This window comes from Crinia signifera, chromosome 11 (genome assembly GCF_055691185.1).
Source record: "Crinia signifera chromosome 11, ASM5569118v1, whole genome shotgun sequence".
Classification (NCBI taxonomy): domain Eukaryota; kingdom Metazoa; phylum Chordata; class Amphibia; order Anura; family Myobatrachidae; genus Crinia; species Crinia signifera.
The window spans coordinates 1,746,973-1,773,859 of record NC_139227.1 but is presented as its reverse complement, the minus strand read 5'-3'; the positions used below and the strand labels follow the sequence as shown (position 1 = coordinate 1,773,859).

The 26,887-nt window shown below is 47.4% G+C and overlaps 2 protein-coding genes across 3 annotated transcripts; both read right to left on the bottom strand.

Annotated features, from left to right (window-relative positions):
* Window positions 1-4,411: 4,411 nt before the first annotated feature.
* Window positions 4,412-10,786, bottom strand: ZNRD2 (zinc ribbon domain containing 2). Its single transcript, XM_083164158.1, has 4 exons — window positions 10,583-10,786; window positions 6,081-6,226; window positions 5,915-5,999; window positions 4,412-5,182 (listed from the first exon to the last, which is right to left on the bottom strand). Exons 1-4 carry the CDS (start codon window positions 10,599-10,601, stop codon window positions 4,872-4,874), a joined length of 561 nt encoding a protein of 186 aa, XP_083020284.1. The 5' UTR covers window positions 10,602-10,786; the 3' UTR covers window positions 4,412-4,871.
* A 3,340-nt stretch (window positions 10,787-14,126) lies between these two features.
* LOC146045373 (uncharacterized) lies at window positions 14,127-16,311 on the bottom strand. Of its 2 annotated transcripts, XM_083164153.1 has the most exons (3): window positions 15,631-16,311; window positions 15,116-15,516; window positions 14,127-15,033 (listed from the first exon to the last, which is right to left on the bottom strand). In XM_083164153.1, the coding sequence occupies exons 2-3, from the start codon at window positions 15,512-15,514 to the stop codon at window positions 14,464-14,466; spliced, it is 969 nt and encodes a 322-aa protein (XP_083020279.1). In that variant the 5' UTR covers window positions 15,515-15,516; window positions 15,631-16,311; the 3' UTR covers window positions 14,127-14,463. The 2 variants fall into 2 exon arrangements, with proteins under 2 accessions (XP_083020279.1, XP_083020278.1); XM_083164152.1 differs by having other exon boundaries at window positions 15,116-16,311.
* Window positions 16,312-26,887: the final 10,576 nt, after the last annotated feature.

Here is a 26,887-nt window from a genome sequence, read left to right as displayed (position 1 = left end):
TTCCAACCCTGTTTACCTTGATCTATTTCATGTGTCGATCTCAGTCTACCGTCCAGGGGTGCTTCTAAGTCTTGTGGCTGAAATGATTGGTTGGGTAAATGTGCCTGTCCTGTTTAATATATACAACATAATGGGGGTGGGAGGTCCCAATAACAATTCCATCTTGCGCCTCTTTTCTGTGCTTGGAGCATTTTTGGGCAGTTTATGAAACAGATATCATGTCTGCCTCTGCAGCGCCACTCCTAGATGTGCCATGTGTGTTGTACCACCCACGTCTGTCTCTTAGCTTAGTCATACAGCTACATGGGTGCAATTATTTGGCCTAAACTGGATAAAAATAATCTTGTGAGCTGTGAGGTTTCTAGGACAGACTGGAAATGAGTGGGACTTAATGAGGTCAATAATACTACACCCCAAATTTCGCTGATTTTAGCTGTTTCTATGATTTTTTAGATGATTTTAGGATTATGATAGAAAACCAAAACCCACAAGCGTGGTTTTGGCAAAACCAATACAGATCCAAAACACAAAGGAGATCCAGATCCATTACCAAAACCGAAAAAGGGCCCAGTACTCACCCCTACCCAGGACTCATGGTCCCAAGTTTACCATTATATATATGTGATTCTGCCAGTTACATTTATTTACTAGTGAATACATTTCTGTATAAGCAGTATTATCAGTACTTTTTTATTTCCCCCTTTTTATTTATTTTTTTGCTACCTTGGTTGGAGGTCGCCCTTCCGTTCGTTATTTCATTCTTTCTTCTTTGCTTTCTGTCCTTCTACTTTCTTACTACTCTTCCTATTACTCTCTATCTGTTTTTCTTTTTCTCTCGCCGGAATGATGTTACGGGCATCCACCACACCGCCGACGCGAGGTTCTTTTTTCCTCTCTCTTCTTTGAAAATTCAGGATCACTTTATTGTAATTTTTCACTGATTTCTAATCTTTTGATTTTTGTGATTCATCCAATTCATTCAGTGTCTTTTATTTCAACCAGAGATGTCTGAGAGGGGGGGGGGGGGCGCTGACGTCATGGGCTGCCTGCGTTCCCAGCATTATTATTGGGACTCCTATACTACGATGGGCGTTCTTCTGGTGCCCCCCCCCCCCCCGTCACTGCAAACTCCTCAACAAGTGTGGTATGTTCGTACAGGGGGTCTGCACATGCGCATATCTGTGAATCTACAGACCCTCACCGTCAAAAACAGGGCCGAATTAGGCCCCTTCCGATCAAGCCTGAATCAGGCTGTAATTTAGGAATAAAAGCACCCAGTCTCGCCATCAGATTTATTATGATCCCAAAATACCTGGTTAACTCCGTTAATGCCTTTGTTTTTCAGCAAGGAGTGCATCACCCGACGGCGTATATCGGCCCTCGTTCTGATTTAATCACTCCTCTGCGCGTTCGCACAGGGCATCGATGTTTTGCAACTGCACATAAGCATTATTGCGCATGTTCAGCCGCTTTGTGTGGGCACAGAGAATTGATCTTTCGCACCTAGCAGTGCTGGTGAGGGGCACGTGGGCACAGACTGCTCAGCTATTTGTGGGCGTTCCCAAGGAGAGTGCCAGTGGATGTCAGCTGCTCACCACTGCAGTCACCAGAGACTGACTTAGATCGTTCACATGATTTCTGCCCTGCACGCAAGCTGCCAATGGAAGGTTATGTACGACATCATTCGCATGCGTGCCGTTGAAATCAGCGTGCGGGCGGCTGGGTGTGCGTTTGTGTGGGTGACATTTAGGTGACCCGCGAATCTCGCATTACGTGGGTCAATCAGGATGACCTCCATAATACAATACTATAACCTAACTTTACAGTACAAGGATGAACCTCACATACGTCTGACTCAGGGCCTTATTCTAGTTCACTCTTTCTGACAAAATCCTTCTTAGATGGACAAAACCATGTGCACTGCAGGTGGGGCAGATGTAGCTTGTGCAGAGAATTGGATTTGGGTGAGGTATTTTGTTTCTGTGCAGGGTAAATACTGACTGCTTTATTTTTACACTGCAATATAGATCTCACTTTGAAGAAAAACCCCACCCAAATCTAATTCTCTCTGCACAAGTTACATCTACCCCACCTGCAGTGCACATGGTTTTGTCCATCTAAGAAGGATTTTGTCAGAAAGAGTGAACTAGAATAAGGCCCTCAGTGAGGGAGACAGCTGCATGCAGATTACCACGGCTGTAACCATAGTGTATAGAAATCATTTGTAGCTCACTGAGAACACCCCAATAGGCTGTAAAATGCCTATATATAAATATACCACATAGGAATGTGTCATGTGTCTTTAATAACACAAAAATTGTTATTAATACTCTATGACTTACATTATGTGGAATTATAATAATTTAATGGTCTATGGAAACATTATGCGCACATGCAAATGAACCACTTTGCTGGAGTTTTGTTCAGCTACCAACCACGTACCAACCACATACCTGCCACGAACCAACCACGAACCAACCACGTACCTGCCACGAACCAACCACGTACCTGCCACGAACCAACCACGTACCTACCATGTACCAACCACATACCTGCCACGAACCAACCACGTACCTACCACGTACCAACCACATACCTGCCACGAACCAACCACGTACCTACCACAAACCAACCACGTACCTGCCACGAACCAACAACGTACCTGCCACGAACCAACAACGTACCTACCACATACCAACCGCGTACCAACCACATACCAACCGCGTACCAACCACATACCTGCCACGTACCAATCACTTACCAACCACAAAGGAAAGATCTGTGACATCTTATATTGTATTATTTAAAAGATAAAATGCAATGAAGGAAGATGCTGTATTTATTTCCCCCCCAGTCCATAATGTGGCTTCAGAAAGGGATCTGTTTATTGGCTCTATATTAAGTTACTTTTTTCTTATGCACCTATCAGTATCCTCCAGCAGGTCATCCCCTGCACCCGCTTTCGTTTTTTTAATACCATGTTTTAAATGCAGCAGCATGCACGGTCCGGAGCAGGACTCCTGTGCGGCTATGCTGCAGAGTAAAGCGAGATCCAAACAGATGCAGCAGCGCTGGACCTGGAAAGGGGCATACTGACACTTTCCGCCCGCGTGAGGCTCCACACTTCAAATGCACCAGCAGCACTGGAACCCGACGGTGCAATATTCACCACCACTTCCTGTAGTAGCAGTGACAAGCTGCTCTGCCTCTGCTGCTGACAGGAAACGGGAGCTGCACATCGATTGCCCAACCACTAATCAGCTGGTATTAAAAAGATGAGCGACACCACCCCCAGAAAAATCACTAAAACAGGCGAAAATCCCTCAGTGTGTATGCACTGAGCGGTCATCAGCCCTGCGATTTTCCCCATCATCGGTCAGCATAGATGCTGGACAAAATTGCCCAGTGTGTATGGAACCTTAGTCATTTTGCACACGTTAACATTTTTGTTTATAGTTCCCCAGGCAATGCTCCAGAGGTCAGGTGGCACAACGGCTGAGGTATTGACCAGAACATTATCAGCATCATATTGAGGGGAGAGAGAGATTGGAGATCCGCACACAAATAGGCAGTGTCCCTTTTATAATTTTAGGGATTTGAGTATGTGCGCCTTTATTAGTTATAACTCGGCAGGGATGCTAGCCCGGCAAAAATCAGGACAATTTATTTGTAGGAGAAAGAGAAGAATTTGCGAGGTGGATGCACACAAAAGACAAAGAGGTTTACAGAGAAAATTATTTGTTGCTAATTTAAACTTTTTATTTTTTTTCCAATTGATTAATAAAAGTTTAAATTTTAAATTAGCAACAAGTATTTTTCTCTGTAAAAAAATACCTTTGTCTTTGGTGCGCATCTATCGCACAAATTCTTCTTTTGTCCTACAAATACATTATCAGCATCAGCCTGGCCCGGAAGTCTGGTCATGGAACGCCGCTCACGTTTCTTGGGGTGGCGGAGTATATAAGGTATATACACGGTCTAGGTTGTTTAGACTGTATTGTCTGAAACGTTGATTATCTGGAACCTGCAGTGTATTGTTTACAAGAGCAGGTCTTCTGAAGGTGTCCATACACAGAGCGATGTTCTCTGTGATTATTGTACTAGATTGATGCGATCTGGGGGCTGCACATACCTCTTGTGCTGTGCGAGGTAATGTGCGTGGGGGCACAGGGAATATGCTCTATGTATCAGTACATTGAGTGCCATCTTTGGCATATATACAAATGGAGCTAGCCTCCCTCTTGCTGGCGAATCGCTCCATCTGACTGAGACACGCGCGTCTCAGTTTCCGGGCGGCGGGAACCCTGTCCGTCTCCACTTCAGGGAGACGGACAGCGGGGACCCGGGGGAAATGCCGCCCCCTTTCGCAGAGCAGATGGCGGCTGGCGGATCTTCCGCCATCCCCTGCAAGAGCGAGGCCCACTCCATCTGTATAATATCACACACAGACACATACATGCGGGCATAGCATAAAGGGTTATTGTACCTCTGAATTTCCTTCAGTGTTCATGTGTATGTGGGCATTTGATGACAATAAACATATTACTACCTATAAGAACTGTTACTATTTTTTGTTGTTAGCATTGTATACAGAAAGGTTTTATATTTATTTATACATGAATTTATATCACAAAATATTGTGAAAACTGAAAACAATCTTTTCACTAAGTCAAAATTTTGTATCAACTAAAGTGAAATAAATAGGCAACATATACAGTTGTATGAAAGCGCATATAACCAGCACAAGCATCAAATGACACAAAGACCAATGGGTACGGCAATAAAAACTGGAAAACAAAGAGGCTGAAGGTCGCTGGGTGAGGTACTGAAACAAGTCTTGTTCTCAGCAACTAGTTACTCTGGGTTTAAACTTAGTGATGAAGATCTTTGAGAGATCGCAAGCTCTTGGCACAAGTGCCAATAAGTGCACATAACTGGGAATTATATTCCACAGAACTGTTTTCTTTGAGTTGCTGAGAAGCCCAGGTAATCTTCTCCATAAGAGCAGTCTCGGCAGCAAGGATTGGCTCAGGGACATTAGAGGTGGTACTAACAGGATTCTCAGGGACAGGATCAAAGTTTGTTCTGGGAATTGAGGCAGTCGGGAGATCCCGGACATCGTTGTCTTGCAAAGGAAGCTGATGCTCGCGCACCTGAGACAGAGCAGCTTGAGGGTTGAGGGCTAAGAAAAAAAACATATGGAATACAAACATATTATACAGCGTAGTTGTATTACAAAACACACACACACCATATACCTATAATGGATAAATGTCAGGAGGTAGTAAATCAAGAGAAACAATGACAATTTAGATCTACAAATAATGGTTACAGGATGCCAAAATGCACTAGGAGGGGCAGATGGTGGGAGAGAGAAAAAGGGGACAGTGGAGAGAGACAAAATGAGGAGAGGTGGGGAGGGGTGAGGAGATGGCACGAGAGAGGGTAAGGTGATACAGGGTGAGGTGACAGGTAAGGCGATGGGGCAAGGCAACAGGGAGCAATAGAAAGGGAAAGGTGCCGGGGGGTGTGTGATGGGGGGGGGGACGAGAGGTTAGGAGTTGACAGGGTAATGCGGTGAGGCGACGGGGGAAGATCAGCGGATTTCCTGGTCCCCAGCACCGGCCGCTGCTTGTCTCTATCACCTGCTCTGGACGCTTGGCATCCGCTCCCCTTCAGAGGACACCCGGCAGCTTCCACACAACTTGCTGCATCAGATTGTGTCCCGGGTGACCTGCCTAGTTTGTAAAACTGAGTCCCGGGTGCGCAAAGTAGAGCAAAATATGCGCTATAGCGTGTATTCGCGAACAATGCGTCAACCTACTGTATCCCGCGCAAAGGCATTGCCTAAAAATGGTAGAAAAAACTGGGAAGGCAAATAGAAAATACAGTGGAAAACGGAATCGTTCTTTACCTGGGTTATCCTTTTCAGTATCAGAATCAAGATCTTGACAGGAGACGCAGAGTAATTTTTTTTGTCGGTCCTGTAATAATATGGTCTATAGACGTGAGGAGGAAACAGGTCAGTTTGATGAACTTCAGCAAAAGGATAGTATTTACTGCGCCTCACATTCACTTACCCCACACATGTCACAGGTGTCTCCCAGCATTCTGTACCCCTTTAACAGGTAATCTCCCATCAATCGGCTAATTTTGTCCTGACGTTCTCGCCTTGCTCTCAGAATTTTCATTTCTGACTCAGACGGAGGAGACCACGTATCATCACCTGATAAAAAGTACAGGAATTAAACAACAAAATGTATACAAGACGCAGCAGTGACAATACTATTATTATTAGCATTTACTTATTCCGCATCTGTATCTGGGACCCTGAGAATCCCAGGATTGAGCATTTGTCAATCCCGTACCCCAGTAGTGAGGCATATTATTATTAGCATTATTTACTTATTCCGCATCTGTATCTGGGACTCTGAGAATCCCAGGATTGAGCATTTGTCAATCCCGTACCCCAGTAGTGAGGCATATTATTATTAGCATTTACTTATTCCGCATCTGTATACTGTACCTCGTTGTGTTTTACTACTTGGAAGCCAACATGAACAAACAGGGCTGGGATAGATGTAAGGATGACCATGCTCGGAAGCTTGATACCTGAGCTACGCACTATATATTATATATTGGCCCAACCAGACTGCAAGTCCTTAGGGCCACATGTAACAAGCATTAAAAAGTGATAACGTGGAGAGAGATAAACAATTTTCAAACCCATCCTGTAACATGGTAGGTAGGAGCTGACTGACTGGCTGATCTGGTCCTTAGTGAACCATCTGATACAGTATGCAGCAATAATGGTCAGGGGTAGGATGGCTAATCCAGGGATTGGCATCGGCGGGATCCTGGGATCTGGCCCCAAAAACTCTGTATACAATTGGAGCATACAATCCCAGGATTTCCGGATTAGACGGCGCATGTGCAGTCAAATGCTGGGCAGTGTCTTAGCACCTGCTCAGATGCTGCACAGCTGTTTCCGACCCCGGCGTGCAGCCTGAACAGCGGAGTGCTGCTGCCGCCATCTGGTGACCACCCACTCTGCTGCTGCCGTCCGGTGGCGCCCTTCTCCTGCCAGTGCCACGCACCTGGAGGAACCGTGCATCCCTGCACCCAGTGCTGTTTGCACCGCTCCCGGTGTGGGGGCGGACACACACCTGCTAACTAGGGATGCCAATCCTGGGACCCTGACAATCCCAGGATTGAGCATTTTTCAATGCCATATCCCAGTAATGAGGGTATACATAGTAACTGCAAACGGATATGAATGAAGGTAAAGCAAATAGTAGCTGAAGAAGAATTACAAGTCAATGGAGAAAAAATAAACTAAATCTTAAGGGGAAGCAAAAACAAGACGAGACATGACAGCGAAGCAATGGGCTTAAAGAGTACATCTGCTTATCCAGCTTATTACATAAAGGGGCATATCGTATGGAACTACTCTCAGAAAGATAAATGTGTACAACGATGTGAAGGTATCCATGTCCACTCGCCATGCTTCGGGCTCGCCACACTTTTTATTCTCAACTCCACGCCGACGTGGATAGTGGGGGTATGAAAAGGTCGTAGGACGCGTACCGCTGCACTCGCCACGCTTCGGGTTTGTGTTGATAGTGGGGGTGGTACAGCCTCAAAAATGACATTTGGGGGCCATTGAACATGTTTGATACTAATTTCAATGCATTTGGATGCTTTTCTGTTAAAAAAACACATGCGATCAAATCGCATGCGATTTTTTCCTGTGCGATGGCCATCGTGGGAGCGGTGATACTCCACAAGTACCATTACACAGGTTCTGTGGCAGTTTAAAACCAGGTGAAAGTCAGCCACAGAACCTTTGTAATTAATATGTGTCCCGGATTAAAGGGATGAGTTGGTCACCCTAGTGTCAAAGGTATATAAAATTCATATTACATACATGTGGTAACATATGATTGCCAGCACCTGTGGTGACACCTTTCTTATCAGTTACCCAGCTCCCCACAGGTGCTGGCAATCATACATTATCCATACCTCCCAGCATGCCCCTCTCCAGGAGGACACAATGCTCTGTCCCTGGGCTTCCCTGGTAATGTAGGATTGCCAGCACCTGTGGTGACACCTTTCTTATCAGTTACCCAGCTCCCCACAGGCGATGGTAATCCTACATTATCCATACCTCCCAGCATGCCCCTCTCCAGGAGGACACAATGCTCTGCTCCTGGGCTTCCCTGGTAATGTACGATTGCCATCACCTGTGGGGACACCTTTCTTATCAGTTACCTAGCTCCCCACAGGTGCTGCCAATCCTATATTATCCATACCTTCCAGCATGCCCCTTTCCAGGAGGACACAATGCTCTGCTCCTGGGCTTCCCTGGTAATGTATGATTGCCAGCACCTGTGGTGACACCTTTCTTATCAGTTACCTAGCTCCCCACAGGTGCTGGCAATCATACATTATCCATACCTCCCAGCATGCCCCTCTCCAGGAGGACACACTGCTCTGTTCCTGGGCTTCCCTGGTAATGTATGATTGCCAGCACCTGTGGTGACACCTCTCTTATCAGTTACCTAGCTCCCCACAGGTGCTGGCAATCATACATTATCCATACCTCCCAGCATGCCTCTCTCCAGGAGGACACAATTCTCTGTTCCTGGGCTTCCCTGGTAATGTATGACTGCCAGCACCTGTGGTGACCCCTTTCTTATCAGTTACCCAGCTCCCCACAGGTGCTGGCAATCATACATTACCCATACCTCCCAGCATGCCCCTCTCCAGGAGGACACAATGCTCTGTACCTGGACTTCCCTGGTAATGTATGATTGCCAGCACCTGTGGTGACACCTTTCTTATCAGTTACCTAGCTCCCCACAGGTGCTGGCAATCCTACATTATCCATACCTCCCAGCATGCCCCTCTCCAGGAGGACACAATGCTCTGTCCCTGGGCTTCCCTGGTAATGTATGATTGCCAGCACCTGTGGTGACACCTTTCTTATCAGTTACCCGGCTCCCCACAGGTGCTGGCAATCCTACATTACCCATACCTCCCAGCATGCCCCTCTCCAGGAGGACACAATGCTCTGTTCCTGGGCTTCCCTGGTAATGTAGGATTGCCAGCACCTGTGGTGACACCTTTCTTATCAGTTACCCAGCTCCCCACAGGTGCTGGCAATCCTACATTATCCATACCTCCCAGCATGCTCCTCTCCAGGAGGACACAATGCTCTGTTCCTGGGCTTCCCTGGTAATGTAGGATTGCCAGCACCTGTGGTGACACCTTTCTTATCAGTTACCCAGCTCCCCACAGGTGACGGCAATCCTACATTATCCATACCTCCCAGCATGCCCCTCTCCAGGAGGACACAATGCTCTGTTCCTGGGCTTCCCTGGTAATGTAGGATTGCCAGCACCTGTGGTTACAACTTTCTGATCAGTTACCTAGCTCCCCACAGGTGATGGCAATCATACATTATCCATACCTCCCAGCATGCCCCTCTCCAGGAGGACACAATGCTCTGTTCCTGGGCTTCCCTGGTAATGTATGATTGCCAGCACCTGTGGTGACACCTTTCTTATCAGTTACCTAGCTCCCCACAGGTGCTGGCAATCCTACATTATCCATACCTCCCAGCATGCCCCTCTCCAGGAGGACACAATGCTCTGCTCCTGGGCTTCCCTGGTAATGTATAATTGCCAGCACCTGTGGTGACACCTTTCTTATCAGTTACCTAGCTCACCACAGGTGCTGGCAATCCTACATTATCCATACCTCCCAGCATGCCCCTCTCCAGGAGGACACAGTGCTCTGTTCCTGGGCTTCCCTGGTAATGTAGGATTGCCAGCACCTGTAGTGACACCTTTCTTATCAGTTACCTAGCTCACCACAGGTGCTGGCAATCCTACATTATCCATACCTCCCAGCATGCCCCTCTCCAGGAGGACACAGTGCTCTGTTCCTGGGCTTCCCTGGTAATGTATGATTGCCAGCACCTGTGGTGACACCTTTCTTATCAATTACCTAGCTCCCCACAGGTGCTGGCAATCCTACATTATCCATACCTCCCAGCATGCCCCTCTCCAGGAGAACACAATGCTCTGCTCCTGGGCTTCCCTGGTAATGTATGATTGCCATCACCTGTGGTGACACCTTTCTTATCAATTACCTAGCTCCCCACAGGTGCTGGCAATCCTACATTATCCATACCTCCCAGCATGCACCTCTCCAGGAGGGAGGACACAATGCTCTGTTCCTGGGCTTCCCTGGTAATGTAGGATTGCCAGCACCTGTGGTGACACCTTTCTTATCAGTTACCTAGCTCCCCACAGGTGCTGGCAATCATACAGTATTGTCTTCCTGGAGAGGGTCAGGTAGCCGAGTATGGTATAAGGCACTGGCCCTCTTTTACAGCAATGTTTAGAGTTGGGAGCAGTTGTGTGCCGGGGCCATTATCCCGAACCACGTGCTTCCCCTCATCAGTCACCTCTCAGCCCCATTACTACTTCCCATCCCGGCGTCATGAAGGAGCCGTCTAATCTCACCACATACCGTACCGCAAACGTTTATAATATACATGTGTCTCAGTGCTCACCGTCACCCTGTAAAGCCATGGTATAGGTTACTTCCCCTTCGTCCTAAGGACCTGCATACGTCACTGCCAGGCGCCGGCGGGTTAGGGGGTGGTGCTGGCCTGCTGACGTCAGGCGCAGGGCGTCTGTAGGCGGGCCGGGATAAGGACCGCGAGCGGCCAGGGCGCCCCTGACGTAGGGAGGGGGAGGTGACGATGGGATTGCAGGCTCCTCCTCCTCGTGCGGGACAGAGATGGGAAGAACTGCGTCACGGAAGTGAGCCCGCCCCTAGCCGGAGCGAAGCGGAGACTGAGTACGGGAGAGCGGGGCCGCGTTGCCGAGGAGATTGGTCAGGCCTGGGGGAGGGGCCAGGCCTGCTGTCACTGCGAGTGCGGGCCCCTTATGTAGTGTGTAGGGATGGCCATCGATAGTGTAGTGTGTAGGGATGGCCATCGATAGTGTAGTGTGTAGGGATGCCATCGATAGTGTAGTGTGTAGGGATGGCCATCGATAGTGTAGTGTGTAGGGATGGCCATCGATAGTGTAGTGTGTAGGGATGGCCATCGATAGTGTAGTGTAGTGTGTAGGGATGCCATCGATAGTGTAGTGTGTAGGGATGGCCATCGATAGTGTAGTATGTAGGGATGCCATCGATAGTGTAGTTTGTAGGGATGCCATCGATAGTGTAGTGTGTAGGGATGCCATCTGTATTGTACATACCCTCCAACATTTGAAGATAAGAAATCGGTACACATTCAGAAAGAGGGCGTGGCCATTAACAAGGGGGCGTGGCCATGGTAAAAAATAAATAAAAAAACCGCTGCAGCCACGTCCCCTTTCTGAATGTGTACTGTGCACCAACTACTACACCCCATGTATATGTACCCACTACCCAGGTTACCTATGCTGATGGTGTCCCTGGTCCTGTTGCTTGTGGACCTCCCCTTTCAGCCAGCATCGGATGTCATATTCTACAGTTCCATAACAGCACCACTATAGTGGATCCCCAGCGCCAAGTGGCCAGCAGTGCATGCTGGGACTTGTAGTTCGCAACAGGAGATAGTAGCAGATGCGACTACTACTGAGTTAAGTTGAGGAAACAGAGACGAAGAGTGGAAGTAGTGTTATAGTGGGAGCAGTCATCCACCCCCCAAGACACCCCACTTGGTCTTACCAGTTCATCTGCCTTCTCCTCCTCCCCCCGCACGCTGGGACCGGTGCGAGCTTCAGCTGCCGCGCGTGTGCTACGTCGCTTGCACTGCCAGTGCAGGAAGGGAAGCGCCGCTCAGTCAGTCTTCTTCACTGCAGCCAGCCACTCTTCTCCCTGTGCTGCCGTGCGCACGGGCAGTACAGGGAGAAGAGTGGCTGGCTGCAGTGAAGGATCATTTCCACGACGAGAAACTAACCGATACACCCACACATGTAGTTGCACAGAAAGCCCTATTATACTGACTGTGCGGCGCTTCCCTTCCTGCACTTGCTTGGGTGTCATTCAGAGCAAGCGACGTAGCACACGCCCGGCGGCTGAAGCTCGCACCGGTCCCGGGCGTGCGGGGGGAGGAGGAGAAGGCGGCAACACTGGAGCAGCAGGAGTCACCGTTCTGTGGCCCAGCTTGTTGTGCCAGTGCCCACCCGACCCGCATTGGCGATACAGCGCCAGTGCCCACCCGACCGCACTGACACCAGCGCGGGATCCCAAAAACCGGTACATTCGGTACACTATGATTTAGCCGGTACAGACCATTTAAAAACGGTACTGTACCGGCTAAATCGGTACAGTTGGAGGGTATGATTGTAGTGTGTAGGGATGCCATCGATAGTGTAGTGTGTAGGGATGCCATCGATAGTGTAGTGTGTAGGGATGCCATCGATAGTGTAGGGATGGGCCATCGATAGTGTAGTGTGTAGGGATGGGCCATCAATAGTGTAGTGTGTAGGGATGGGCCATCAATAGTGTAGTGTGTAGGGATGGCCATCGATAGTGTAGTGTGTAGGGATGGCCATCGATAGTGTAGTGTGTAGGGATGGCCATCGAAAGTGTAATGTGAAGTGGGTTGGCGTCACAGATCGTGCACCTTCGGGCAGGGCAATGTGTTTAGGGGAAGTTAAGGAGGTTCCTCTACAATCCCTCCACAGTGGATGAAATGAAACAGGGTACTTGTGTATTTTGGCGGCGCCCAGTACGCTATTTGAGTACAGGGCTATTCTGCGTAAGTAAATCGCATTGCATCGCGTCGCATGCCGTATACAATGGTGTGCGATGTGTACAATGCGACGCGACGAGACATCGCGTCGCATATTACATATCGCGTCGCATTGTACATCATTGTATACGGTATGCGATGCGAGCAAAAATTGTACAAGCACCCATCACATTTGTGCTATGGAGCACCTTAATGGGTGCTTACAATGTTAAATGCACCCCCATGCCACCCCCCCACTATAAACATGAACCCGAAGCGTGGCGAGCGCAGCGAGCCCGCGAGGGGCGGCGGTACGCGTCCTACGACCTTTTCATACCCCTACTATCCACGTCGGCGTGGAGTTGAGAATAGATTAGTGTGGCGAGCGCAGCGAGCCACCGAGCCCGAAGCGTGGCGAGCGCACGCGGATACCTTCACAGGTATCCGCGTCCTCTGGTGGGCCTGACAGGTGCCCGCGTCCCCTCGCCATGCGGACACCTGTGAAGCTCGCCAGGGGACGCGGATACCTGTGAAGGTATCCGCGTCCGCTCGCCACGCTTCGGGCTCGGTGGCTCGCTGCGCTCGCCACACTAATCTATTCTCAACTCCACGCCGGCGTGGATAGTAGGGGTATGAAAAGGTCGTAGGACGCGTACCGCCACCCCTCGCGGCCTCGCTGCGCTCGCCACGCTTCGGGTTCACATTTATAGTGGGGGTGCATTTAACATTGTAAGCACCCATTAGGGTGCTTAACATTGTATAAGCACCCATTAGGGTGCTTATACAATGTTTAATCGCATCGCATTGTATGCCATTGAAAGTGTGGTGTTTTTTTTGCGTGCAGCGCCCAAAGTGTGCCGAGCGCTGTACGCAAACAGTGGCTACGCAAACAGATGTGCAAACTAATGAATTGTACAAGCACACATTGCAATTACTGTGATGGGTGCTTGCACAATGACACCCTATCATTTCAGTTTTGCGTGCAGCACCCAAAGTGTGGCGAGTGCTGCACCCAAACAGATGTGCAAACAGCTGAAAACTTGTGGAAGCATCCATCACATATGCTGTGATTACAACTTGTGGAAGCACCCATCACATATGCTGTGATGGGTGCTTCTACAATGACACCGCAGCATCTGGTCGTGATGGGTGCTTGTACATTGGAGGATCTGTTCTTCCACCCCTCTCTTACCCATAGTACCTGAGGGAATAAATAATACAATTAGAGACATCAATTCTTACAACCAACAATTAATAACACTACAATTCTAAAATAAGTACACACGACTCGTTTTTTTTAAATATAACTTAATTTTTTTATTTAAGTTTTTTTTTTTTTTTTTTTTAAAAGGGGATGTTTTAAACTTTAGGGGGGGACCTGGGATCAATCATTGAAATGTACAAGGAGAACAGCTGCCTTTGTGGAAGGGAATACCGTAACCAGCGGCATCTCAACCAGGATTGGCTGATATAGTAGGGCGTCACCGTGCTGAAAACTTCACCTGGTTTCAGAAGAAGTTGCAAATCTGCCAAACAGTGGTGGTCAAAGGAGCACAACAAGTCCGGGCATCAGAATGTTCAGAAGTCCCAGACTGTGACCATAACAAACCGAAATTGTGATACCAACGAGCATCAAACTTTATCGTCGAATAATTCAGGGAGAAGAACAAGGGCATTGCTGTCAGTACTTAAACAATAATGATAACAAATTCAGTGTCAATTTACCAGGAACTATTGTTATCTGGTGCCGGGGACTGTGTACACATCAAAGATGTGTACATGACACCAGGTAACGACGAGGGATCATGAGAGGTGGTGGCTGCAGGGGGTCCTGCAGGGGGGCCCGGCGCATAAAAAGTAGGGTGAGGCGGCGGGTTAACCGGCGCAGAGTGCATACGGGGGTGTTGTGGGTAGTTGGGCAGTGGGGGTAATTGTGTGGGGGCTGATGGTGCTTCCAGTATGGTACTCGCAGCAGTCAAGTTTCCTTGTGATGCGCGTAACAAACCAAGATGCACCACACGCTTGAAGAAGCAGAACTGGTCGGGAGCCATGTTCCGCATCTCCCCGCCAATGTGGGTTCCAAATTGAGAGAAATAATCAGGAGGATTCCTGAGTGCCTCCGCCGCGTACGGACAGCAATACCCCTGGCTCGTCTGAAGAGAGCTGGTCGGCTGGGAGACAGGTCTCCTCCTCAGCCTCCTTGGCGGAGCACCAGATGTTGCCGGTGCCTCAGGACAGGGCACTGCTTCCGCCTGTTGACCAGCTTCTTCTTCCGGCTCAGGGGAAAATCCCTAGAAAAAAAAAACAATTAATTATAATGTCTATCAATGTTAGACTTGGTTACATACAATACATTTCATATCCAAAACTTACAACGTCAGCACTCTCAGATTGTGAGTGCTGAGAGCCTTCCTCCGTTGAACTTCCCTCTGTTCTTCTCCCTGATTCTTGCTCGACGATAAATTTCATTCGCTCGTAGTACCACAATTTCGGTCTGTATTGGTCATCAGTCTCGGCTCCTGAACATCCTGAACCCAAGACCCGTTTGTGCTCCTTTACCAGCACGGTTCGCAGATTTGCAATCTTCTTCCGAACCCAGGCAGAGTCTGCAGCACGGTGAAACTTCCTACTGAAATCAGCCATTTTCTGGTATGCCTGATTACGTTTCTCTGGGTTACGGTATTCCCTGTGATTTCTCTTCCACAAGCAGCGGTTCTCCTTGTACATGTCAATAAATTGACCCCAGAAGCGATTGTCTATCGGCCGTGACATGACTAAAAAATAGAAAGAAAACAACATCAATGAAGGCTATGTATTATGTCAAATACCATGAACTGCAATGGTTAATATTACAAATACAAGTGTAAACAGAATTTAATAAAAATTACCAAATCTCTGGAAAGGGGAAAATTCAAAAAAAAAATGGGGATTTTCAACCTGATAACAGCGTCTACAAAACAAAAGTGAAAAACAAAAAAATACATATTAATATGTTAGTACATTTTTGAAAATCTACCGCAGATGTTAATTACATTGAACCACATGCTACTCCACCAGTAAAATAAAATTATGTACTTGTAGGTACTATCCTATTAAAAACATGCACAGCAATCCGCAATAACACCATGACAACACAGTATGCTACAGCAGTAAAATAATAAGATCATAAAACAGCAACCTTCGCTTTTAAACTGCAATGAAAATCTTACAACTCGCCTAATTTAAAAGTAAAATACCACATTACTGACCGTAGCATAAAACTGCAGTCTGCTACAACAGTACAATAATGGTGTGCCCAGACGGTGAGATATGGCTTCCGATGTTGGCGATATAGTCAACATCGGAAGCCTTGTCACATGCACTTCACATTTTATTTTTAGGCCTTGCGACCCAAATGTTCCACCAATGTGCACAAATTGTTAACTGCCACCGTGTGTACACACCTTATAAATAACATAACACAGCAAACACAATATAAAGTAGACATTAAAGTCGGTACTTGTGTATTTTGGCGGCGCCCATCGCATACCATACCATACCATAAGGCATGCGATGCGATGCCGCGCGATACTGTACAATATCATACAATTTTACAATTGTATGACATTGTATATGGCATACAATACCCCACGCCACCCCCCCACTATAAACGTGAGCCCGAAGCGTGGCGAGCGCAGCGAGCCCGCGAGGGGCGGCGTTACGCATCCTCTGACCTTTTCATACCCCCACTATCCACGTCGGCGTGGAGTTGAGAATAGAATAGTGTGGCGAGCCCGAAGCGTGGTGAGCGCAGCGAGCCCCGCGAGGGGACGCGGATACCTTCACAGGTATCGGAGTCCCCTTGCAGGCTTCACAGGTATCTGCTGCGCTCGCCACGCTTCGGGGTCGGTGGCTCGCCAAACTTTCTATTCTCAACTCCACGCCGACGTGGATAGTGGGGGTATGAAAAGGTCGGAGGATGCGTAACGCCGCCCCTCGCCACGCTTTGGGTTCACGTTTATAGTGTGGGGGTGCATTTCACATTGTACCTTAATAACAACACATCACAGCACATCAATAGCACCCCTACACATTCTGACCATTATACACACTCTGCACATATCTCCCTTGACACTTCCTCACCATTAAACACACCCTGCACACAATCATCATTAAGCACACACTGCACACAATCATCATTGAGCACACACTGCACACAATCATCATTAAGCACACACTGCACACAATCATCATTGAGCACACACTGCACACAATCATCATTAAGCACACACTGCACACAATCATCATTGAGCACACACTGCACACAATCATCATTAAGCACACACTGCACACAATCATCATTAAACACACACTGCACATGAAACACCTGGTAACAAAACCCCCACCCTGCACTTGATCCCCCCACCTGCACATCAACCCCCCCCTTCCCCCACCCCACCTGCACATGATCCCCCCCATCCACCCCCCTGCACATGATCCCCTCTCACCCCCCGCGATGGGACGCAGAGACTTGTGAAGGTATCCGCGTCCCCTCGCCACGCTTCGGGCTCGGTGGCTCGCTGCGCTCGCCACACTATTCTATACTCAACTCCACGCCGACGTGGATAGTGGGGGTATGAAAAAAGTCGGAGGACGCGTTCCGCCGCCGCTCGCCACGCTTCGGGATGGCGTGGATAGTGGGGGTGGGCGTAGAGAGTGGGGGGGGACACCCTAAATGTCATCTCTGGTGCCATTTAGGGGTATAGGCCATGGCAAACCTCGGGTGCGATGTAACATCGTACACCATCGCATCTTGTGGCATACAATGCCATGAGCCGCGACGAGATGATTGTATGTAATGTATTAAGCTGGGTACACATATGTACAATCGTCGGGCCGTTCTTCCGTTCTGCGGACGAACGGCCGTTCGATTGTATATATATGTACGCAGTCCCGATCCCTTCGTTGCGATCGATAAACGGCCAAAAACGCTCTTGGCCGTCCACGGTCGGTCGGTCGAAGGTTCTTTGCTGCTTAATATTCTTCCGACAGGACGGCTCCATATCGAAAGAAAAGTGACATGTGTACGCACGTTCGATCGATATGCAGCCCGTTCCTGCGATCATTCCTCCCAAAAGCAGCACGCCCATGTGGGTGTTGACTATCTGCGTCATCCCTCCATCAGCGCAGCATGTAAACAACAGGAAGTCTTCTCCCCCGTACTTTCCGCGCCATGCTGTTAAAGAATATTCGTTGTGTGTGCATTCCTTTTGAAATAAATAATCGTTGTGTGTGCATTCCTGACAGATATAGTTAGTATATAGCCAGATCGGGAGAGTGTGTACGGTGGTACAATCTTTTTCTTGCGATTGTTTGGACGGGAGTACATCGGACGTCGCAAGTAAAATTGTACATATGTGTACGCGCAGATCGGTCGTATGTTTTGGACGGTCGAACGTGTATTCGGTCGATCGAACGGTCGCAAGAAAAATGAAATTGTACATATGTGTACCCAGCTTTACATGGGAACACCCATTTAATACATTACAAACATAGCATACGATCATCTCGTCGCGTCTCATGGCAAATGTATGCCATACGTTTGCGACGCGACGAGATGATCGTATGCTATGTTTGTAATGTATTAAATGGGTGTTCCCATGTAATACATTACATACAATCATCTCGTCGCGTCTCATGGCATTATATGCCACAAGATGCGATGGTGTACGATGTTACATCGCACCCGAGGTTTGCCATGGCCTATACCCCTAAATGGCACCAGAGATGACATTTAGGGTGTCCCCCCCACTCTCTACGCCCACCCCCACTATCCACGCCATCCTGAAGCGTGGCGAGCGGCGGCGGAACGCGTCCTCCGACTTTTTTCATACCCCCACTATCCACGTCGGCGTGGAGTTGAGAATAGAATAGTGTGGCGAGCGCAGCGAGCCACCGAGCCCGAAGCGTGGCGAGGGGACGCGGATACCTGTGAAGCCCGCGATGGGACGCAGAGACCTGTGATGTAATGTATTAAATGGGTGTTCCCATGTAATACATTACATACAATCATCTCGTCGCGTCTCATGGCATTGTATGCCACAAGATGCGATGGTGTACGATGTTACATCGCACCCGAGGTTTGCCATGGCCTATACCCCTAAATGGCACCAGAGATGACATTTAGGGTGTCCCCCCCCCACTCTTTACGCCCACCCCCACTATCCACGCCATCCCGAAACGTGGCGAGCGCAGCGAGCCCCGCAAGGGGCGGCGGAACGCGTCCTCCGACTTTTTTCATACCCCCACTATCCACGTCGGCGTGGAGTTGAGAATAGAATAGTGTGGCGAGCGCAGCGAGCCACCGAGCCCGAAGCGTGGCGAGGGGAAGCGGATACCTGTGAAGCCCGCGATGGGACGCAGAGACCTGTGAAGGTATCCTCATCCCCTCGCGGGGCTCGCTACGCTCGCCACGCTTCGGGCTCGGTGGCTCGCTGCGCTCGCCACACTATTCTATTCTCAACTCCACGCCGACGTGGATAGTGGGGGTATGAAAAAAGTCGGAGGACGCGTTCCGCTGCGCTCGCCACGCTTCGGGATGGTGTGGATAGTGGGGGTGGGCGTAGAGAGTGGGGGGGGACACCCTAAATGTCATCTCTGGTGCCATTTAGGGGTATAGGCCATGGCAAACCTCGGGTGTGATGTAACATCGTACACCATCGCATCTTGTGGCATACAATGCCATGAGACGCGACGAGATGATCGTATGCTATGTTTGTAATGTATTAAATGGGTGTTCCCATGTAATACATTACATACAATCATCTCGTCGCGTCTCATGGCATTGTATGCTACAAGATGCGATGGTGTACGATGTTACATCGCACCCGAGGTTTGCCATGGCCTATACCCCTAAATGGCACCAGAGATGACATTTAGGGTGTCCCCCCACTATACCTGGCCACCCCCTACCCAGCACTATCAACACAACCCCCCCCCCCTCCACTATCCACGGCCACCCGCAGTATCCACGCCATCCCGAAGCGTGGCAAAAGGCGGCGGAACGCGTCCGCCGACTTTTTACAAACCCCCACTATCCACATCAACTCCACATTCACACCTTAAATATCATTCTTCTGACACAGTAACCACAAAAAATTTGAACGGTAAACAGTATAAATTTAGTAAAATTGGAACATAATGAATAAAGAACATTTGAATGACAAAAAACAACTGATTTGAAAACATTCATGAATGAATAAGTAGAAATTCTATATTTAAATTAAAGTCAGTGCCTGCAGAATGCGCTCAAACGGCTTGTCTCTTGCCAAACATTTCCTCCACATGAATTCTTCTAAATATGACTGCAGATGTTGGCGTGCAGTCCCCCTTTGGCGCTTGTTACGCCATTTAGCAGCTCCCCAAAGACGTTCAATCGTCTGCGTATGTGCGCCTGTTTCAGGGTCCACAAAATTGAAGTGATGGTTCACACGGGCATGTGTGTACCCAGCCTCCTCAAGTTGTGTCGTGCTGTACCCTCTCCAGCAGTCCGACATTATGGTTGTGCCTGGCTCCACATTGTCTCTAATCACAGCCATTAGAGTCACTGCCTCCCGGGTAGCCACTTGTGCAAGAAAGCACATTCCACTTTCGCGGCATATACCTCCAAAGACCCATTGTTGGGGAAGTACACGGCCAACATTATATTTACGTTTTACGTAAAGTGTCTCGTCAACCTCGACTATGAGTCCAGGGCCTCCAATGCGCCGCTGCGGCTGGGCTAACAAGTCTGCAGTACAGGCCTCTCTCATCCACCTGTTGTACTGCACAACAGTTTTGTTGGATAGCTTCAGTTCCTTGTCGGAAAATGCTATGGAGGTCAGCTCCTGGGACCAGAAGTAGGTGAACCTCACAATGGTGTACAAAGGGAGTCGACAGCCAGAGAAGAAAGTCCCCTCTCTGACGCTCACCTTGGCTCTGCAGGACTTGATATGGCACCGCCACATTCCCTCCTTCACTGCGAGCCGCATAGGGTGCCCATTCTTGCACGTCCGCGTCTGTGGTAGGAGGTTATGCACCTGCAGGAATCCAATAGCCTCCTCATCATCCTTAGGGAGGTTATAGATGCTTGGCTTCTGCCATCCTGTAGAAGTATCAGCAGTCTTGTACCAGTATCAGCAAGTCAGCAAACCAGTGTCAGCAAATCAGGAAACAGCACCAAATATAGAAACACCGGCAAATGCAGAAACAGCAGCAAATATAATCCAAAAATCAATCCAGCTCTCAGTAACTCTCAAACACCACCTTCTCTGTCAACAACTAACCCACAAAGAAATTGCAGGACAGATGTGAGAAGGGGCTGGGTTGCCAGAGAAAAATTATAAATATTGACACATATCTGTGGGCAAATCAAAAGTCTGTTACTGTGCACACTTGATATGGCCACATTATCTGTGGCCGTATCAAAACTCAGTTGCTGTGCAGATGTTTTGTTATGTGGGTAAATATTGCCCATTTGTACAGATGGGCCTACTTGCGGGGGACATAGAGAGCGGGAACGGGGAAATCTCGTCGCATCGCATAGCGTCGCATGGCATAGATACGATCGTACGCGACGCGATGCGACGCGATTTCGCTACGCTTGCGTGCGTAGCAAATGTGGGCGCCGCCAAAATACACAAGTACCTGAAACAGTAACAACTCCCAACACGTATGCGCCTAGGCCCTTTCACATGTTACCAACACAAACAGAAAGATCTAAGAAGCTTTATCTTATTCCACTTCGCAATAAAGCACTTATTCCAATTTTATCCGATGTATAACATGCAAAAAAAGATGGTACTTATATGTTAGTTGGGCGCCCACTAAGCTTTTTGCTTAGTTTTCCGTGTCCCCTCGCGGGGATCGCTGCGCTCGCCACGCTAAATAACATAAACTCCATGCCTACATGGGTAGTGGGGGTATGAGCGTACTAACTATAGTGGGCGCCCTAGACAACTGGAAATGACAGAAATAATATATGGCGCTATGCTGCCCTCGAGTTACAACTCACGTAAGTGTCACCCACACTTAAATTACCATACAGACAAAGAAAATTGTGAAGCTGATATACAGTAAGGCGCTTAGAAATCCAACAGGGTATAGTCCTCCTTTGTTGGTAGTATCCCTTTTCGGTGGTATTGGGGTCCGCACCGTTTTTGCCCGTTGCCGATGTATAGAGATCCCAAAGGATAAACAAAACAATAAAGAATTTTTACAATATGTACAGTGTGTGATTCAATTATTTCTTTAGAATAGATATATTTTAATCAAAGATCAAAGTGACGTATGCGTACCAAACTCACGTTTGTTTACGCTGATATGAAGCTTATAAAGGTATCTTTTGGTGGTGTTCCGAAAAAATTTGCTTGAAGCAGAAGATATTTTGCTTGAAGCAGAAGATATTTCTTTCAAGGTGTGCTCAAGATAGAAAAACAAGAAAGAAAGTGCAACATGTGTAGATTTGTCATGTGCAAAAACGTGGGAATTATGTGTGAGGAGCTGGATTAGCGTACCTCACTCACAAAATAGTGAAGATTGATAAATATGTAAAGGTTTCTTTATTGAAAAAATGGGCGTACCCCAACTCACGGTGTTTAAGATGTTATTCAGGCACGTAAGGGTATCTGTCTCCTCAGGTTGCTGTATGGAGATCTCCCAGTTTATCTCGGAGGAAAGTTTGGTATACCAAGTATCAGAGAATATCAAAACTACACAATCTTCAATTAAAATTGGAAACAAATGTATGGGGCAGGCGTACCCTAACTCACACTTGTGTGCTGGGTAGTCCACTCATAAAGGTTTCTTTATTTCACCAAGGCATGGAGTTGATGGGCACTATTCACCATATGTCATCCAGGGCACATATAAAGAGAAAGTATATCCCCAATGTAGATATTGTTTCTATTATATATGGATATCAGATAAGCCAAAAACTCTTGGCGTACCTTACTCACCACTTAAGGTGGCGGCACCACGCCTGTAGCAGTTTCTTTATAACCTTCCAATAATGGATACTGATTACGTTTTTTTAAAATGCGTGCAAAAAGCTTTAATCCAATACATCCAAATAGAGCAAAAAAACCATCAATGGCTCAAAACATTCAAAACAGTCCAATAGAACACCAAAATGGTGTAAAAACACAATTTAACCCCTTCACGACATTTGACGTATATATACGTCATGGTTGGGAAGTACTTCCCGACACATGACGTATATATACGTCATGACTTCTAACTGTCACTGCGTCTAGAGACGCAGTGACAGTTAGGTGATGTCTGCTGTCCCTGACAGCAGACATCCCCCCTCGCCGCCCAGGGGGGGCAGGGGTGCCCCCCCCCGGTCGGCGATCGCTGTGATTGGCTGTTCAAATCTGAACAGCCATTCACAGCGTTTCCTGTGTTACCGGCGGCTAAGCCGCTCGGTAACACAGGGATTCACTGGTGATCGGTGCTGTCAAGTACAGCACCGATCACCACCGATGTGCAGCCCCCCCTCGAACCCGCCGGGCACTCACCCGGCAGCAGCAGCGGCTCCCCCGGAGCGTCTGGAGCGCACGCAGCGCTGCCCTCCTCCCCCCTCCCCCCCCCGCAGCAGCAGCATCAAGCTGCAGAAAAAGTAAAAAAATAAACATATGCACTGAAAAATATATTTATATATTTATATATATATACACACACATATATATATATATATATGTGTGTGTGTGTGTGTGTGTATACCGCACCGATTACCACCGATCGCCAGCCCCCCCCCCCCCCCCCCTCCCACCCGGCAGCCCCCCTCCCTCCCACCCACCCGGCTGCCGCAGCGCCAGCACCCCTCCCACCCCCCCGCCAGCCGCAGCGCCAGCCCCCCTCCCAAAGCTGGTGACTAAAATGGGGTCACTTGTGGGGGGGTTCCACTGTATTGGTGCTTCGGGGGTCTTGCTAATGCGACATAGCACCCACCATTCATTCCACCACCAAAAATCACTCCTTCCCTTCTGAGTCCTGCCATGCACCCAACTGGTATTTTTTGGTCACACATGAGGCATTGCCGTACTCGGGAGAAATTGGGGCACAGATTTTGGGGTGCTTTGTCTCCTTCATTCCTTGTGAAAATAGGAGTGATTTTTGGATTTTGCAGCACAGATTCTGGTTGAATGACCCCCGAAACACCCATACAGTGGAACCCCCCCACAAGTGACCCCATTTTGCAAACTACACCCTTCAGGGAATTCATCAAGGGGTATAGTGTACATTTCAAACCCCCCGGGGTTTCACCAATTTTGATACAACTGAGCTGTGAAAATGAAAAATTAATTTTTTTAATTTTCACTGCCCAGTTGTACCACAATTGGTGAAACCCCTGGGGGTTTGAAATGTACACTATACCCCTAGATGAATTCCCTGAAGGGTGTAGTTTGCAAAATGGGGTCACTTGTGGGGGGGTACCTAACTTTTAGCATCTTATGGTGCCTAGAAACCTACATGGTGCCTAAAAAATAATCTCATAAAAAGGAGGCTCCAAAATCAAGTAGGTGCTCCTTCTATTATGAAGCCTGTGGTTTGGTCACCGTGCACACTAGGGCCACATATAGGATATTTATGAAAACCAAAGAATTGGGGGAATCAATTTTTAGTCACATTTCTCTAGTAAAATCTACTGTGTTCCTTAGAAAAATGTATTAAAATTGCAAATCTGCAAAAAAAATGAAATTTGGAAATTTCACTTACACTTTCTTTTAATTCCTGTGAAACACCTAAAGGGTTAACAAACTTCCAAAATGCTGTTTTGAATACTGTGAGGGGTGCAGTTTTTGAAATGGCATCATTTATGGGGGTGTCTCACATACAAGTCACTCAAAGTCACATCATAACTGACCTGGTCCCTAAAAAAATCAGAGTTTGAAATTTTCTTGAAAATTTGAGAATTTGCTATTCATATTTGAAGCCTCCTAGTGTCCAAAAAAATGAAAATGAGGTTGAAATAATGATGGCAACATAAAGTAGACATATGGTCTATGTTAGTTATTCACTATTTTGAGTGGTAAGATTATTTGTCTCACAAGCAGAAAATTTAACATTTTGCAAATCGCAAAATTTTCCATTTTTTTACGACATTTTGGTATTTTTCACAAAAAAACACAGACTGTATCGACGAAAATTTACCACTAACTTGAAGTACAATGTGTCACGAGAAAACAATCTCAAAATCACTGGGATAAGTAAAAGCAAAAAAAAGTTATCCCCACTTAAGTGATACATGCCAGATTTGAAAAAAAGGGCTCTGTCAGGAAGGCAAAAACTGGCTCTGTCATGAAGGGGTTAAAAACAAAAGCAGAACCAAGTCTGATACATACATCCGGGGGGTGGTGGCTGTTCACTCCTCTCCAATGGCATCAACGCGTTTCGGTCAAGGAACTTTCTCAAGATGTACTGGAGTGAAGTGAGAAGCCGATATTTAACTGGTGAACAGCCAATCATCAGTTTACAGGAAGTGATGTCAGATAATATATTTATACAATTTAAAAATTATCTTTTTACAATAGGACCATAAGTATAAAAACACTTGAATAGGCTAAAGTGATCCCACATAGGGGCCTGAAGGAAATTATGAACCCAAATACACATATATAACCAAAGGAGCAGATGTCAAAGGCCGTTGCCATGGAAACGTATTAGGCTTCCGTTTAGAGTGTCCCGTAAATTGTCTGATATAAATTTTTAGACACATCAGAAAGTGCAGGGGAACAGCGCGATGTCAGCGCTTATGTTCAGGTAGCCGGGAGTTCTGTAAATGCGGCAGAGAGAGCGTAGTTGTAGGCAGCTCCGTGTACCCGGAAGTCCATGCTCCGGTGGTGACACGCACGCCGCCGGAACTCCTTTCTCCTGATAGGTTGCTGGTGGAACGCACAGCGTCCATCTATTTCCTCCGCTGTAGGCGTTTACTAGGAAGCGATATTTGGATAGGATGGTGATGCTGTGAACCGCATAAAGCGGAAGTAGTATGCTCAAAAGGACACGGAGCTTGTATTGTCGCCATGGCAACGAACATCCACATCCTGTGAAGTATATAAACAAAGCATAAGATATAATGCAGGCGGTGTTACAAAGTTACAGACTGTGCCAATATTACACTTTACATATGTATCACAATTCTTTTCCCATATACAATTTATTCCTGTTTCAATATTTGTAAATGTGACAGGAAAAGCATGCAGAGCGACAGATATGGCAGTACAAGGCAGTGACATTTTACAATGGATATGTATGGAGCCCCGTGGTTATAAAAACCACTTGAGCTCGAAATCACTATTGAGCCCATTGGGCATAAGAGTACTGCAATTAAAAATCAGGTTCATTTCTGCTTTGGCTAAGATAGTTGAGCAGTCTGGTTGTCTTACCAAAATCGATAATCTCATTGGTGGAGCTGTTATGAACCAGTTTGAAGTGCAGTGCCAGGGCATGGGTCTCTAGCCCTTTTTTAATGTTCCTGAGATGTTCCCCTAAATGGTTGTCAGGGGTCTGGATGTCCTCCCGATATAATATTTATTGCAGCTGCACTTCACCATGTAGACAACATTTCTAGAATTGCAGGATGTGAATTCTTTTACTTTGATGTTATACCCATTGATCAAATAATCTTGTCTTTTGTTATTGCCCAGGCTCTTAGTATTTTTGCATGCAAGTCAGCTGCCACATCTGTAAAACCCCTTAGATGTAATTCCATTTGTTGGGGTCTTTGTACAGAAACTGCCTTGACCCCAACAAATGGAATTACACACATAAAGATACCTTTAGACATCGGGCACAGAACATCTTTATGTGAGTCAGGGTACACATCACTTTCTTCACAATCTTTGGGGGAAGATATTACATGTTTCACCTGTAAAGAAAAGAAAGAAACCTTTATACGTCTACTCCCACATCGAGTATTGTGAGTGGGGTACTCCCATATTTTTTACCTTAATTCTTCTTTGCTCCCAGTTTATGGATTGTATCATTTTTGTGACTTTATTACACATTGTTTTTTTCTCGTATTTATTATGGAGATTATCCGACTTTACAATAAGTGCACGATCACAAAGAGGTCGTTTGGAAAAGTTCCCCCTTCAACGCGAAAAGGAACATATTGTATTATTC

Coding starts and splice junctions, on each gene's coding strand:
- ZNRD2 (XM_083164158.1), bottom strand. Junction 6,000..6,080: donor ACACCTGTGACATGTGTGGG/GTAAGTGAATGT, acceptor TCACGTCTATAG/ACCATATTATTACAGGACCG. Junction 5,183..5,914: donor TACTGAAAAGGATAACCCAG/GTAAAGAACGAT, acceptor TTTTTTTCTTAG/CCCTCAACCCTCAAGCTGCT.
- LOC146045373 (XM_083164152.1), bottom strand. CDS start 15,541: ATGTTGTTTTCTTTCTATTTTTTAGTCATGTCACGGCCGATAGACAAT. Junction 15,034..15,115: donor AATCTGAGAGTGCTGACGTT/GTAAGTTTTGGA, acceptor TTTTTTTTCTAG/GGATTTTCCCCTGAGCCGGA.